The 16,144-nt window shown below is 47.2% G+C and overlaps 1 protein-coding gene across 5 annotated transcripts in view; it reads right to left on the reverse strand.

The window, feature by feature from the left end:
• Nucleotides 1-16,144, reverse strand: part of LOC135903794 (uncharacterized) — a 468,489-nt gene that overhangs the window by 91,330 nt on the left and 361,015 nt on the right. Inside the window, exon 4 of one of the 5 annotated variants that reach the window (XM_070537736.1) lies at nucleotides 252-417. The exons of 3 other annotated variants lie outside the window; for them this stretch is intronic. In XM_070537736.1, coding sequence (XP_070393837.1) covers nucleotides 252-314 — 63 coding nt within the window. In that variant the 5' untranslated portion in view covers nucleotides 315-417. Of the gene's footprint in view, nucleotides 1-251; nucleotides 418-14,652; nucleotides 14,863-16,144 lie in introns of all 5 variants that reach the window. One more of the 5 variants, XM_065434211.1, reaches the window with a different exon arrangement.

The raw sequence follows: 16,144 nt of genomic DNA on the forward strand, positions 1-16,144 counted from the left end.
ATTTATTTATTTATTTATTTATTTATTTTATATACTTTCAGGGCCCAAAGGCACTATAGAAAGGAATGGGGAAAAAATGGCAAGGCGTGCAGTAAAAAAAAAAAATATTACAAGGCATCTTGTAAAGCGAGCTTGAACTTATGGTCATTAGTTATGCTGGCGATTGTGGAGGGAAATCGGTTCCATGCGGCACTTGTTCTAGGAACAAAAGAGTCATTACACAATTTTGTGCGACAAGAAGGTAGACCCACCTTGAAGCGATGATCGGTACTTGAAGATATGTAATGAGGTGGATGAAACAGAACATCCTTCATCTCGTTGTTATAAAATTAGATTTTATGAGAAAGGCTAAGGCGAGATGACTTTCGACGCAACGAAAGGTCAGGCACGTTTAGGGTTTTCTTCATAGATGTGACACTGGAATGACGTGAATAATTCAATAAGATGAAACGTGCTCCGCGATTCTGAGTGCTTCGCGATTCTGAAAAGCTAGAAAATGATTTTTTGTGTCTTAACTGGCTTAACGGAATATGAGACTCTGCATAGGAATATTACTGAGTGGTGGAATAACCTTCTAATGCCCAAAGACGTTTCCACGGCACGCATAATCAAAACAACTTACGAAATTTTATTTCTTACCATGTAGAGTACACTTATGCAAAATATGAAGTGAAATACAGAGTAATGCTCCTCCAATAACTATAATGGTTGAATACTTGATTATTGATTTGCTGAACCACTCACTACTGAGAACCGCCACCAGTGTGTAAAGAACACTACAATATGGTGCTATGCGTTAAGTTTCTCGCGCCTATATAAGAATTTTCAGGTATCAAACTAAGCGTAGTATAAATTATACATCGGGGATTACATGGACAATGTTTTAAAAGAAAATAATTGATGAAGAATAAAAACATTCTGGCATGCTAACATATCTATTATGGTTGGTGTAATAACTTCCCGCTTCCTTCATAGTAGAGAAGTGCTGATTTTGGTCTCGAATATTTTCGACATAATTTATGACCTCTCCTCTTTCGTTATGCGTCTACATTTCATTCTATGCAGTGATAAAATCATTAGATAATTTGGCTCAAACACAAAGAAGAGATCATTTCGACCTTGTCCATGGCACTTGCGTGATTTCAAATGAATGCGTGAGCGGCCGTGAACACCAACGTGAACGGTCAACACAACAAGGCTGCAGTAAGAAGCATAAACAAACTCAAACCAGCAGAATAGATGAAAAAGTGAGAACGGAGACAAAGCCAGAGCACTGCATTATTCGCACTTTGTGTTGAGGTGCACAAGACAATGAAGGAAGTTTGTTCCGTGGAGAATGCATCTGGCCATTTATTATAGCGGGAAAGCCAAACGCAAACAAGCTTGAGACTTACATAATTGTTAGGAATGAAGAAAATAAAAAAAGAAGAATAGGTGGTTTCATTTTGCAGCGGAAACATGCCTATGTCTGGAATTTCATTCTATTTTACCTCTGAGATTCATTCTGTTGCGTAATAGGCGTTATTTTCGAGGATTTATCGATCGGTAACGGCACGTGGCCATGCCCTGCTCAGTAAATGCACCCTTCTTGCTTTCTTTTGCATCTCCTTCTACATTATATGCATAAAAATGCTTTTGTAGGACACATAAGCATCCCTCTTAGCACTGATAATACAGCTGATATCGTCCACTAACCTAATGTGAAGTGGAACTTGCATCGAAATTGCACTATTTGGTTTTTTAGATTATTGACAAATTGTGTACACGCAATATCAAGAGAGTGCGAACTAACGTAAGCGAAGCTAAGGAAAATTGCTGTTCTCTGAAGCCAGAAATAGATGTTAGAAATAAAGCCTGATAGAACAGAAATAGAGCCAGATAGATATGTCTTCACCTTATTCTTCCAAATCCTGACTACCGTCAAACTATGGTGGTGTAGGACCCTCTGAATCAAGAACAACCAATGTAGCCAGTTACTTGGAAAATATTAAAAGAAAAATTATGGAGATCCCCCTTTGTTGGAGAATCAGTTTGAGCAAGACTTTTCATTTGTGTTTGCAAAGAACATTGCTTTTGCATAGTGACCATTCACAAGTATGAGCCCTGGACCAAGTTTGACAATATCCTCAGGAAAACGCCTCACTCATCATGAACATTGGGGGGGGGGGGGGTGCGAGCTCAATCATGCGCATCTGACGTATGACGACGGATGGCTGACGATGGCGGATCGACCACGAAGACATGACGACAGCGGCATGATGACGATGCAATGACGATGATGGAATGAAAACGATTGCATCCCAACGGCGCAATGACGATAATGGCATAACGACACCGAATGGCATTTCGATGACCTGACGATAACATGGGGATACTAAGACCGAGTGCCGATGATAGACTGCGCCCCAATGCATGACGACTGTATGAGGACAATGCACTGAAGACGATGACATGGCGACACTAGGATGGCAACACACTACGACTGAACGACGATGACGAAACGACCACAATGGTATGGCGACGACGATGACAAGGCGATATTGGAATCATTACGACAGAAGGACGAAGATGGAAAAACCGTGATGACATGACGATGAAAGCACGACGACACTGGTATGACAGCACTGGAGTTACGACGGCAGCATGAGAAGAATAAAATGGCGACGATGGAGTGACGACGGTAGTACGACGACGACGGCATTACTGCTATTGAATGGTGCAATTGGAATGATGACAACGGTATGAGGATAACGCGCGCGGCATGGCGAGAAGGGATAATGATGCTGAAATAATGTCAATGGTACGACGACGAAGGGGTGATGACAATGGGGGGAAGGGGGGAGGGAAAACAAGAGGTGAAAGGCAGGGAGATTAGCCAGATTTAGCCTTCTCTAATTGGCTACTATGCAAAGGAGGGGGGGGGGGGGTAAGGGCAAGAAAGATGGAAAAACGAGAGAAAAAAAAAGAAAGCGTCAGTTCGCGCGAACTGTAGTTTTTCGATCAGTACCGTCTCCTTTATAAAGCGCTCATTCCGCCGGGACAAGAGTCCAAGAAGAAGAGAGACAAAAGGAAGGCACGGGTGTTAACCAGTCAAGAGCCCGGTTGGCTACCCTGCGCTGTAGAAGAAGAAGGGAATAGAAAGAAGGGAGAAAAAGAGAGAGATGGTGGGTAGAGAGACATTGACGAACACCACTACAAAGTCGAAGGCGCTCGCACAAGCCAGACGTTCTCACAAAGCACAAAAGGGCCTTTTGTGCATTCAATTTTGGTTTCCGTGAGGAGACTGTTGCTAATCTTGTCGAACATTGTGTTGAGGACTTTGTACGCTGAAACGACGACAATCACACAGAAGGTACGCTATTGTCTCTTTGCGCCCACAAACTTCACATTCTGGACTTGGGCCATGCCGATGAAGTAGGAGTGCGCATTAGTAAACCTGCTCCAAGCCATAAACGATAAATGAGAGTTACTTCCCTTCGCAGTAAGCCATATGTAAGACGCAGCTTCCAATGAGGATTCATGGAAACTGGCACTGACTTTTAAGTTCTGCCGAATTCTATTGGACCAACGTAAGTGCGCGATGGATGACCACACGATGGCCTGTGGGAAACTTGCTTCAGAACGTAACGGTTCTGGAAGCGTCCCAGGAAAGGTGTGAAGCTTGTGGGAAGGTGTGAGGCGAACTGAGTTTTTCATCTTTACTGAGTCGCTGTTCAAACGAACTACCAGCCGGTGGGCTGATTCCGAGATGCCAGAATTTTCTCTAGCGTGCCCTTGGCTCGAGCACGTGGAGCGTGCTGAGGACGTCATCGCCATCGACCTGGTAGTAACGACTCGCCACAGGCACAGCGACAACTGTGTCAGGCTGCTGGAATAACGACGTCACGACGACGGAGTAACGATGACAGCGTGGCGAGAATGAGATGGAGACACCGAAATCACTGACAGAATGACAAAGATGATCTGACGGCCGAGTCTATGACGACGACGCAATAACTTCAATGGTATCACGTTGATGGCTTGAAATGGCGTAGTAATGACCACGCATTAACGACGACAGAGGGAAGACGGCGGAAGGATGATGGCGAGATTACCACGGAGGAATGATCCCAACAAGGTGAAGGCCGTGGAATGACATGACGGCGATGGTGTGTTGATATTATAGCTCGCGCCCTCACCTGTATCACCTGCCACCCCGAGTAGTCTCGATTTGCAAAATCTCATGTGATTGCACTAGGTCCAGTATCAGCCAATCATGCAAGACAGCAGACTGCGCCCGGAAGAAACAAAGAAAGCTTGGCGTTATAAAACCGTGATGGGTTCAAACATTTAATACACAAGCAGATGACATTCAATAAAATATTACCTTGAGCAAGGAACCTGGCAGTTTATATTCTGCTCACAAATGCAGTAGACAAATTGTGCTAACAATTGATTTACTCTGTATGAGTTTTGCAAATATTTCGCTGGTTATCACATGAAATAATCCTTCCCCTTTTTCGCCCAGTCGCTAGCCCGCGTACACATAACGAGCGTCCCAATCTGGTGACCAAAAATGTGTTTCCCTGAAGCTTTTCCAGCCGGACACCGCAAGCAACGTAGCGATCGATGAAGCATTCGGGCGACACCCGAATGCCTTAGCCGACTCCTTCATACTTCTTTCATTGTGCAGAATCATCACTCATCTGACAATCACATACCCTCACTATTCCTAATGATGCAATCATCCATCGCCATGAGCGTATACCAGGTGACCCCACCTGTCAGGTCTGTGGGCAGCACCGTAATGCGGTACAGACGTACTGGGAATTTTCTCGCACCCTCTCCTAACACCACATAATTACAGGCACTAACATCCCCCCGTCCATGCATTTCACCTGGGCGAGCTGGGCCGCACCACCCAAAGACTTGCGCCAGACTCTAGGGCTCACCCTGGTGCGTCACGTCCGCCATATCCAGAGGGCGATTGCAGCCGTTGCCAATCTGTCACCGTTGAGAGCCAACTGGCCCTGCGGGGACGATTCGGAATAGAGCCATCAAGCAATGAGGTGTTCTTCCTTCCTTCCGCTGGTCCCATAGCAGGTATGAATCATATAATTATTGACTAATGAATGTCATCAAAAACAATAACTGAGAAATGGAATCACTGCTGCTGCTTGGCACTTTGGCCAAATAGTTGCTTCATTGAAGCCTAGAAACCATGGTGAAATTTCACGATGTGGCAAGGGACAAGGGCCGAGAGAAAGAACCTGATTCTATTGTCACAGAAACCAGAGCGGCAAGCACAGATGAAAGGGTATATATGCAGACGTAGGCAAAGAGCAGCCAGCTGACGGCCAGCTGTAGCGGTGCTTTAGACAGAACTTGCGAAGCATTGGCTTTCAATATATCCAGCTTAGTCAAAGTAGTAGTTTTTTTATTTCAGAGCTCAAGTGAGGTTCCACACGAGCGCTTTCCGAATGAAATTTTGTTGTTTCTTTAAGCTAGAACCTTGCTTTAGTTCTTGTGAATATTTTTTCTTTATTTTCCCTTCGACTGCTCGTGAGTAAAAGTCTGGATTTTGAGGTTTTGCCCAGCGAATTGCGAGCGGTGTAACGCTAAGTTTCTCGCACGCTCCGTACCACTGTCACAATAGTGAGAGTGGTGAATATGAATGCGTTAGTTAATTTGTCCTTTCCTTTTTTTACATACTGCGTTCTAGGCAATAAATTCTAAGATGCCATTCTTGTGGCATGTTGAAGAGAACATCTACTTCTTTTTCGCATTTTAGGCACGTTTGCAATGTCACGATATCCACTTGCAATGGCTTGCACGTACACCATCAGTATTTATTGCAAAGTCTGTGACTCAGATATCGAGGAAGCTATGGTGTGCTCGTTGTGCTGAAGCTAGAATTTCCGTAGCTTACTTGAAAAAGAAATCCAGATAATTATTTTTGATTAGTTAGTTTAAATACTTTAGGGTTCCTGTACGAAAGGTAGATATACATTTAAAGTCATGCCGTGCGAGTCTAGTTCGCGGTTACTCTTTCTCTCTCAACCGATGTAAAAGTAAGTCTACGCTACGTAAGTCAAGCTAGTCTACGAAGGTGTGCCTGTGTTACTCATGTAGGTTGGACTCAGCCAGTTAGAATCTGCACTTGTCAGACGATGACGACCATACGAAAATCAGTTTGTTTGCCAGAAGAAATCAAATAGCAGATGCGAGCCACCTCCATGGTTCGAATGGTAAAGGCTAAGTCTCGATAAAGAGTGTTTCAAAAGTTAAGGAATCACAGTCTTCAACTGTCCATCTCCGCGATGACCTTTCAATGCTTATAGTGGACCCAAGGTAGTAAATTTATGGTGGTCTAGAACGAATGTTCATCCTAGTGATCGACGTCAAACTCTGCATTATGACATGGTACACGTCAATTAGATGAGCGACTTGATTCGATTCAGTATAATTTAACGATGGCATACAAAAACGAAAACAAAAGCAAAAAATGGTACCAGGAAGCCCACGCAGCCGCGTACATACACAGAAAAAAAGTTGAAAGCCAGAGCTGGTATTCACTAAAAGCTGTTACGTTAGAATTGTTGTAAAAGCAATTTACATATAGTTATGATGCTGGACATATAAACGAAGGCTGCCTGCAATGGCAGAAGCTTTGCAAATAAACAGCTTCGCCAATTCTGCCCTATAACACCAAGACTGATGGCACAAGCACTGCTTTCACAACAAAGCACATTGGAGGGCTTTTGGCGCCTTGTTTTTTTACGTGCATTGTTTCTTGTGTGCTGCTACCCAAACACTGAAAAAGAGGAACAGTAAAAAAGTTATGATAGAGAAAAAAATAAAAGCCCATTTTCTTAAAGAAAGTTGAACGCTAAGCTTTCCCCCAGTGCAAATTGAATCAAAGGGAAAGTCCAAAACCAGCGAACATGCAACGAGCCCAAGAAACGCTGAGCGACCCGATGCTATGCATATATAATTTGATTGCTTCTTGAGGATTTTATTTTTTGAACGTTGAAGTTGAATGAAAATTTATTTCGTTAAGTTGCATAGCCTATATTTTAGATCAAGGAGTCGTTGATTACACGCATGCGCTCACACTCGCACGACTCTACACTTGCACAGTATTGCCTTGTGATCGCCTTTCCTTCACAACCGCACCCTCAGGGTACGTGTGGGTCAATCGCAGAGCACCTCCTGTCCAGTCGCTGCAGGCGTGCCACAGAGGTCAGTGGTGAGCCCCTTCCTTTTCAACCTGGCCATGGCACGGTTGCCTGATGCCCTGCCAATCAACCCTCACTTCCCCGTGCAGTCCTCAATCTACGTGGACGACATCGCCCTATGGGTGCGGGGACCACCGAAACACATCCGGAAGGCAAGTGCGCCCTACAGAAAGCCCTGGACACTGCGGCGGCCTACTTGTGCAGCATCGGTTTTACCATCTCGGCCAGGAAGACCAAGGCCTTGCTACTGCACCCCAGAACATCAGCCCACCACTCAGCTGACCGGCTGCAGTTGGAGGGCGTCCAGATCCCATGGAACAAGGCAGTCACCTACCTGGGGCTGCGCATGGACCACCGGCTGAACTGGCTGCCGCCTACCAAGGCCCTGTGAGCCCAGACGCTTCGGGTCCGCAAGGCTATCTCACAGCTTTTTGCCCGAGGACAGGGCTGTACCACCAGGTGGGCCCTACAGCTATTTGAAGCTGCAGTCACTTCACGGCTACTGTATGCCCTCCCTCTTGTGGCGCTGCCCCCACCCCGCCTGCGGAAACTGGAGCTGTAGAATCGGCCAGCAATACGGCTCTGTCTTGGCGTTCCCCGAACCTCACAAGTGGCCGCCACTTTGGCTCAGGCAGGTGCCTTGCCCCTGTCATTACTCTACCTACAACATGGGCTACGAACCATTGATCGCCTACACCATGCCGCAGATGGTCAAGCGCTCCTGGCCCACCCTACGCTACCGGCCAGCACCACACATGGGCCGGCTGTGTGGCCTCTATAAGGAGGTCATAGGGGACACGCCTGCAAACGCTGTAGAGCCTCGCCCACCACATCGACCACCAATCCCTATCTCGACGCAGCTGCCAGGTGTCTCGAAGAACCGTTCCCCAACATGTGTCCTACAGCAGACGGCAGCCTCTCTCTTCCAAGAGAGACTTGGGGACCACCTTCACATCTTCGTCGATGGATCCATGATACCGGATACGGGCTCATCCACAGCAGCCTGCGTTGCACCGGCTCTACGAAAGAGCAAGCTGTGCCGTCTCCCGGGGCATGCAAGCTCTACCGCAGCAGAGCTAGCAGGACTCCACCTTACTGTGGACCTACTTGCAGAGGAGCTACCAGCGACCCCACCAGCCATCTTCTGCGACTCCAAGGCGGCGATGCTCTGCCTGCAGAACCCTGACAGGGCTAGCCTTGGGGTAGCGCTGCTCTTTTCAAGACTGATGGCCCTTCAGGACGCAGGATGCTCAGTATCTCTGCATTGGCTACCGGCACACGTGGGGATTCCGGGTAATGAAGAGGTGGACACTCTTGCAAAAAGTGCCCACCACTCAAGCGTCCCGCTCAGCGCTGCTGTAACAGCCGCAGACTTCTCGAGACACAGGCTGCGCCGGCACATCATCGCCTACAACCGGGACAAACAAGTATCCCTGGGCCGGCCTCCACGGCCTCTTCCAGAGCATGGCCTCCTACGAAGGGATGCCTCGTTGCTGCTCCGACTGCGAGTTGGCTGCTACTGGACGGCAGCCCACCGGCACCGCCTTGGGAAAGCCACCTCGCCAGCCTGTGCCTCCTGTGGTGAACCAGAGACTCTGGAGCACCTCCTGCTGGCCTGCCCTGCTCACCTGCAGCACCGCGGACGACTTCTGCAAAAGTTCCACCGCCTGGGGCTCCCATGCTCACGACAGGAAGATATCCTCTTCCCCTGTCGTAATTAGCTACCAGCCTTCCTAAGTGTCTTCGAGTACCTCAACTCGTCGGGGCTCTGGCGAGACTATAGGGCATTTCTACAAAGACGGATGGCCTTACGGCCATCCCACCACCTCGGGGTTCCTGATCCGCCACTACTTCGCTTCCATCTCTCCGACCCTTTACCTTTCTCCCTCCTACCCTCTCTCTCTTTTAACCCCATCGAGTCGTGCTCCCATATGGGTTGCAGAAAATAGTGCTAGCCTGTTACCCTTCCCCCCCCCCCCCCCAAGAACCACTTCTCTCTCTTGTGATCGCTGTGGTAGATGGTCAGAGGCTCTGCCATCGTAACGAGACACAGCCTGCTTGAAAACGTGATATCAAAGCAGGAACGGTGTTGCACCGTGGGTGTCTGTAGCATCATCAGTCTCAACGAGTAGCGATCTAGCATGAAACTCTCGATCCATTTAGCCGTGCTCTTTCGTAACATCGATGTTAAAGTTAGCGCACACGAGGATCGGCGTACTATGTAGGTTTCAGGTCTTCATCGTTTCTGCCAGGAATGTTTCTGCGTCACAACGAGATGTGCTCGGTCTGATGATGTACATGCTGACGATCACAAGACCACTAGGCATCTCGACTGCACAAGCGTCTCCCACATGGCGTCTGCATGTCGTTGCCGATACACGGGATCGGTCTTACGGGCACGCTCGCGCTTACTTCCGCGTACAGCAGCCTCTTCTGCCATGGGCTTCACCCGCAACCTACCCGTGGGGACCGCCGGGAAGTCATTGCGTGACGACCGTAATGCAATGCAGATGTATGCGGTTCGTCTGGGTAGCGTGGTGTTCTATCATCTTTTTTTTAAGAAAGGGACTTTGATTTTTTTCCAGATCCTAAAACAAGCCTGTCTTCACGTGCACTTGCTGTCTCCAATAAGCAGGGAAGCTCAGTTAATCTCAACAAGGGTGGTGTCATACCTAGCAGACGCAACTTGCGCGTCCAGTGAACTTGCGCGTCCAGGCACTGACCTGCAGGCCATACGAAGTTTGGGTGGTACTGCGAATATAAACAGTAGTGTTCTACGCGGATGTGTAAGTTGGCTTTCTTGGAATGCGTTTTAGGCCCTCAAGGACGAATCAATGAGACATAGAAAGCTTCACTTTTAAAATAATGACGGCAGAGCACTTGGAAGCTTGGGGGTGTTGAGCTATTCTTGAAAGTGTCCAATTTCGTCAGGCTGTGAAAACTCGCCATTATTACCACTGGATCAAATAAATAAGATACGAGTGTTACATGAATAAATAAAGGCGGTGAAGGGGAACCACACGGCCGATTTTACATTGTTCGTGACAGCAACTCTTATATTCGATTAACGTGGAGGCCGACAATAGGCATACAGTGCAGTGCGCTCGGTACGAGAAAAAAAATTAATTTGTGAACTTGTGGGTGCTGTTTATCATATTGTATTCTTTCTGAAGTTGAGCATGGAACTTCTGGCGTGACACGACGTGAATGTATATGCCCGTATACGTACCTACAAGAATGTATACAGGTGAATAATACGAGCCTTACCGTATCAGAATGAGTGCGTATAATTACGAGTTTATGGTTTCTCAGTCAAAGTGCATGTTTAAACGGCCCCTCAGCAGGCCCCATAGCAAGTTTTCGTTATACGCTGAAAGTTGTTACGTGTCCTCTAGGGAGCGTTCTGCCGCAAAAGTTTTCAAATCGGCTGATTAATAGCAGAGATAGAAATATTTCAGTGCTGCGAACCCATGATTTAAGGAGGCGGGCTCCACTGCCAAGCAAGACGTTCTCTCCACTCGCCCCGCCTAGCCTTCACAAGCGAAATTGCTTCCCTGTGTTCTCCCATACTAGACCTCGAGGATTGCGTGACGGATACGTCACAGGCCTCGCCTTCATTGTTTTTCTTCTCGCTTTTTTTTCTGCGCCACGCATTTCCGCTGACCGTGCCGCGCGCGAGCTGTTGTCTGGTTCGCGCAGCGCACGATTTTGCGCGCTGTGCACAAGGAAACATGACTAGCCATAGAGTTTCTCACTATAACACCTAGAGGGTAATCTGGCGCCACCGTCTATGGGAGTTTCTTAAGGGTGCAGCGTGCCGTCATGGGAATGACGGGATATGTGTCTGCGAGGCTCGTGTTGGCTGGTGTTGTAAGATGCTTCGTCTAAAACGTGGATATGGCTACGCAAATAACGCGTTCTCAAAGTAAAATCTTCATAAAATGTTTCTATTCACGCATATTACATCTTTACTAACCCACGATGCATGACCAAGCGAATAAAAGCCAGAACAGACGACCAACTGTTTCAAAGCGAGCGCGAACCTTGTCGTCTGTCCTCCAACTTTGGCGGCCCGCTGATACTTTTTACGTAACATGTGTTCGTACACACAATAACAAGTTCTCATAGTTAAACAAAACATGTTTTCGCGTAATAATAAAGCTAAAACAGCTTTTCACGTGCTGTTCTAGTAGAAAATGAATCATTGTGACAGACGGAATGGTACTTGCCAAGCGCGTCTTCAAGGTGTCCTGTCTCTACGAGAACGATGCCAATTCGAATCCACAATATACCGGCATTCCCATGCATACCACAGCGCAGCAGCGCCAGATTTCCCTTTAGGTAATGTAGTGAGAAATTCTATGTGACTAGCGATATAATTCAGTGCTACACGAATACTGAGGCAGAACAAGCGGATCGCAGAGCGTGATCAGGCGCTGGAACAATGTGGAAAACGGCATAGTTTCGCTACCTGCGCATGTGACCGCACGACCGTGGGAACAAGCAGACGAAGCGGAAGTACATCTTTCTTGCTTCTGTGCGAAGTAAAACAACAAAATACGCAGACATTCCGTTTGTGTATTTTATTATTTCTCTAAACTTCAATTCGTCAATTCAAGCAACAGATCGCACAGATAACAGATGTTGTCTTGAATAATTATCGTAGTCACGTGTCACCACGAGCGACATCACACTGTGGACACGATTACGTAGCCGCAGGAGCCCGACGACGTCATCGTCTCTTTCCTGGCGGATTCACCAAGAGGGAAGAGGGAAACGGTGTTTGGATTGAAATTTCAGGCCTTTCCGCGGCGCGTAGCGATGTAATTCTTTGCAAACACGATCGTTGGCGCGCATTGTATGCTCTGCGCTTGTCAGCTCAAAATGGCCAGACCTGGTGAGGGGCCCTTTAAAGCACACATAATAATGTTTGTCTGGACATCAATTTCTTCTATGGGCAGTGTCATCTACGTTCGGTTTTAATCAGCGCCATGCCTCATTCGTGCGTATGTTGCTTGCAAAGTCTACGCCGAGCTAAGTTCACGTAGGCCTGCCATGTGTATGAACACCTCTCAAGCGTCCGTATTTCTATTACTTTATTTTCTACTTTCTTTCCACCTATCAGTTTGGCGATCGGTGTATCCTACTTCAATTCCATTGGTTGGCAGGATGCTTCATTTTCGAACACATGCACTAACCAGCAAGCCCAGTCGTACGTTGCACACAGATGGACCGAAGCCAAACGGCTCGATGCAATTTCGACGTCGCGCCTCCACAGATTCGCTCGTATAGCATAACAAGATGTTAGCCGAGGCCTCCGCAAGTAGCAGGCGCGCATCGCGGCGTTCAACGGTGTTCTCTAATAAAGGTAATATTGCATAATAAGGCGTGGTGCTGAACGCTGTTCCCTCTTACGCAGCCAACGTTCTACAGGTATATATATATATATAGGCATGTGTATCTTGCTGGTATTCGCACGTTTGGTTACACGCGTGCGTGTGCGTGTTAGCCCGTGTGTGAAGGTTGGCGCAAACATATGCGTTTTTCGGTTTTTGCCTTAGTTTATCTTTCCAAATAGCCTCTCTTCTGCTGCCGATACCCTCTTCTAGTGGTAGTTTTCCGAACACTCGCTGCGCTTACTGCGCACTCTCCCCATTGTCATGCGAAAGACGGCTCTGTTTTTCTTTTGTTTGTTTCTGGGGATGGTCTCAGCTATTACGTATACGGGTCAGCGCGATAACGCATGCACGCTAGGCGGCTAAACCCGGAAGTAGTTCTGGCGCTGTCGCGACGGCAAGTAAACACGTGGTTGCAGTGAGCTCAAATAATTAGCACGCTCTGAGCGAGGAAGGTGATGTAGTAAAAAGCAAGCACAGAATTCGCGGACAAGGTTTTGCGGACCAGGACCTGCACAAAGGTGCAAAGCTTGTTCTTTTTTTCGCGACCTAAGCCGAGCCGTGGAATCGGTACAAACAGTTTGCATTTGGAAGTGGGAACGTTCCCATTACCGAAGTTGTAAGCCGCGTATTTGATGAGCCTTTTTCTGCGAATCCCATGACCCAGATACAGCGACCGTAGTAGGGGATCATAGTGGTTAGTGTCAGCACTGATAACAAACACACGCGTGACTCGGTTTTGAAATAAGCCTTGTTCACACAGCGATGCTTTAGGCGCAAGCGATGTGGGAGTGAACGCAGAACCTTTCGTAGAACTGTAATAAAGTTCACTATTTTTCTTCTTCTCGCTATTATTTCCGTTACTATAATTTGTACTATTCCCGAGAAGCACTTTATTGCACTGGTTGTGGCTTGGTGTCACATTTATCAACTCATACTCATCAATAATTCGATGGGCCGACACCTTACGTGTGACATTTGCGGCTCTGAAGAAAAATGGGTAGGTATAGGTGTAAAAATACACGGAGAGAATATATTTCTGGTCAACGTGGGTAATTCCGGCGTTTCTGGTAACTTGTGCGTGTGTGTGCATGGTGCGCGTGTGTGCGAGCGCGTGTGTGTGTGCGTGCGTGCGTGTGTGTGTTATATAGGAAAAGTGGCAACATTAATCTTTCAAGTGCGCCTTCGGATAGCCAGCTCCTATGTAGCCTGCTTTGCCGTTTATATACGATAAATATGCAACAAATATTTTTGTCTATGAAATTCATGGGGCAAAAAGTGGATTTGCAAGTGGCGCTCGCCTTGTGCGTCCTTTTTTTTCAGCGCACATCTTTTCCCGCTACCAGATTACATCAGACGACAGCTAAAAAATTTCCCAAGCGCCGCCGTCTGCTTCAAAGAGTTTCAAAGTTTCACAGGCGCATATGGAAGCGATACCACAAGCTTGCTCGGTGAATGATTTTGATGTGGCGTTTGCCTGCGTTTTATTGCTTTTGTTTTCCATGCGTGCTTTTGGTCCGAGCTTCCGAAGATCTCCAGGGTGTCGTAAAGAGCGGTGGCTCTTGACTTGTCTGCCAACTATCTGGGCGACCAGCCGTGCTTTTCCACACGCGTTTGCGGCGGGTATATATGTGTGTGTCGGAAACTCGCAACGCTAACGCTAATGAGGTAAGGCAGAACGCGAGACTAGGCAGACGCCTGCATGGTACCAGGTTTGCTTTCAGAAGGCAGGCTTGATTTATGGTGTTTTCCGCTCCTGCTCGCAGACGATAAGTTGTCGTTGTGCAAGCAGGGAGGATACGCCTAATTTGAGCCTCAGCCGGTACCGAAAACAGTAGCTCGGCAAGGACAGCGCCACCTAGGGGCCCAGTTCTGACACTTCATAACGTATTAGCGCTTCAGGTGCGTTATCCACTAATTTCTCTAACTGGGTGATTTGTAACGCCAATATCAGGCCGCCTACTCACCACTATTGTACAGGCGGGCTCGATTTGGTTCCGTAATTAGGAATGAGAAGAGAGGAGTCTCAGAAAACTCACCTGTCATCCTTTGCGTAAGTTAGCATCAATCCGAAGTACGCCACCTCTTCCTTTCCTTCTGGTTTTGGTTGGGGCGAGGATAAATATCTCTGCTCAGTATGCGATAACTCGCAGCTTAAACACGTTTCTTGTGCGGTACCCGCCTCCCGTGGTTCAGTTGCTATAGCGTTCTGCTGCGGAGGATGAGGTCACGGGCCCAACTCTGGGATGCTGCGGTCGCATTAAAATGGGGGAGGAATGCAAAAACGCTCCTTTATGGTTCTGTGGGTGGGCGCAACTTGAAAGACCCCAGCTAGTCAAAACCATTTCGAAGCCCTCCCCCATGACGTCCATCACACATCACTGTGCCGTTTCCGGAGGCTGAACTTCATACTATGAGTTAAAAAAAAATGTTCGTTCGGTAGCTGCCGAAGAACTGATGTGAACAACAACGATATACCACCCTCCTATATAGCGTTCATTCACCAACATCCGCCTTGTAAAGTGAGGAACCTAGGGCAACCAACACCGATGAGGCTGAGGCAGGAAAATGGGACCAAGGGCAGACGGCGAGGTTAAATAGCGAGGATTTCGACGAGTCGACATGTATATGAAAGAAAACCATGGTATCATTGACAGACTTGACCTCATTTTCCCTACTAGCTGAAGCGTGGGACGGAAGGTTGAGTAATGGTCGTTGAGGCAAAAAGGTAAACAGTGTTGGTGACATAATTAGGGGCAAAATAGTGCTATGGACTGTAGAGGTGTCTGTAACGTATTAGGCGTACCCTACCATGTTTTTTTTTTGTCTCATTTTCTGTTTCTTCGAGCAAGAGCTTAAGAGATTTCAAGAGAACTTTGGCATCCTTTTCTGATACGTATGGCAGCATCATTCTTTCTGTTTGTAATGTGATGGTCACATCGTGAGCCGAATGGAAGCAGGCGCGGGCACCACAAGCTTGCTCACGTCATTCCCAGATGGCTTTAACACATCATTTATATTCCGAACACCACACCGCTGCGAACGAAAAATGTCGATTAGTTTTTCGCGTTGGATCAAAGCGCTACCTCACTTTGGCTTTTATTATGACTGCTTCAAAAATACTCATCAGCCACAGAAATTGAAGTCTATTCTTTGTTTCTTTCTTCTTTTTCTCCTAGCTGAATGGCACATAGCAAAGGCTCAGTGACCGCGCATATTGCTCTCAAGATGAACTTTGTAACGGTAAAACGTGACGAGAATTTAGATAATATAGGCCATTCAGACCACATAGAGAGCGCAGAACCCTGCTTTTCTTTTTGTGCGTGTAAGTGCCGATGATTTTCAGCTTGAGCAGAGCGCCTAGCAACAATGGTCAACTTCAGCTCCACTTTAAAGAGGCACATATTGATGTAATTAGAAGTGTGTCATTCATTGTGTATCTTCTTTTAACTTAATGAGACGCAGAATACTGAGCCTTTCGTCAGGTTATTAAACATGGTCTTTTGACTACCTGCAGGTTTCTTCTCACTT

This window comes from Dermacentor albipictus, chromosome 4 (genome assembly GCF_038994185.2).
Source record: "Dermacentor albipictus isolate Rhodes 1998 colony chromosome 4, USDA_Dalb.pri_finalv2, whole genome shotgun sequence".
Lineage (NCBI taxonomy): Eukaryota > Metazoa > Arthropoda > Arachnida > Ixodida > Ixodidae > Dermacentor > Dermacentor albipictus.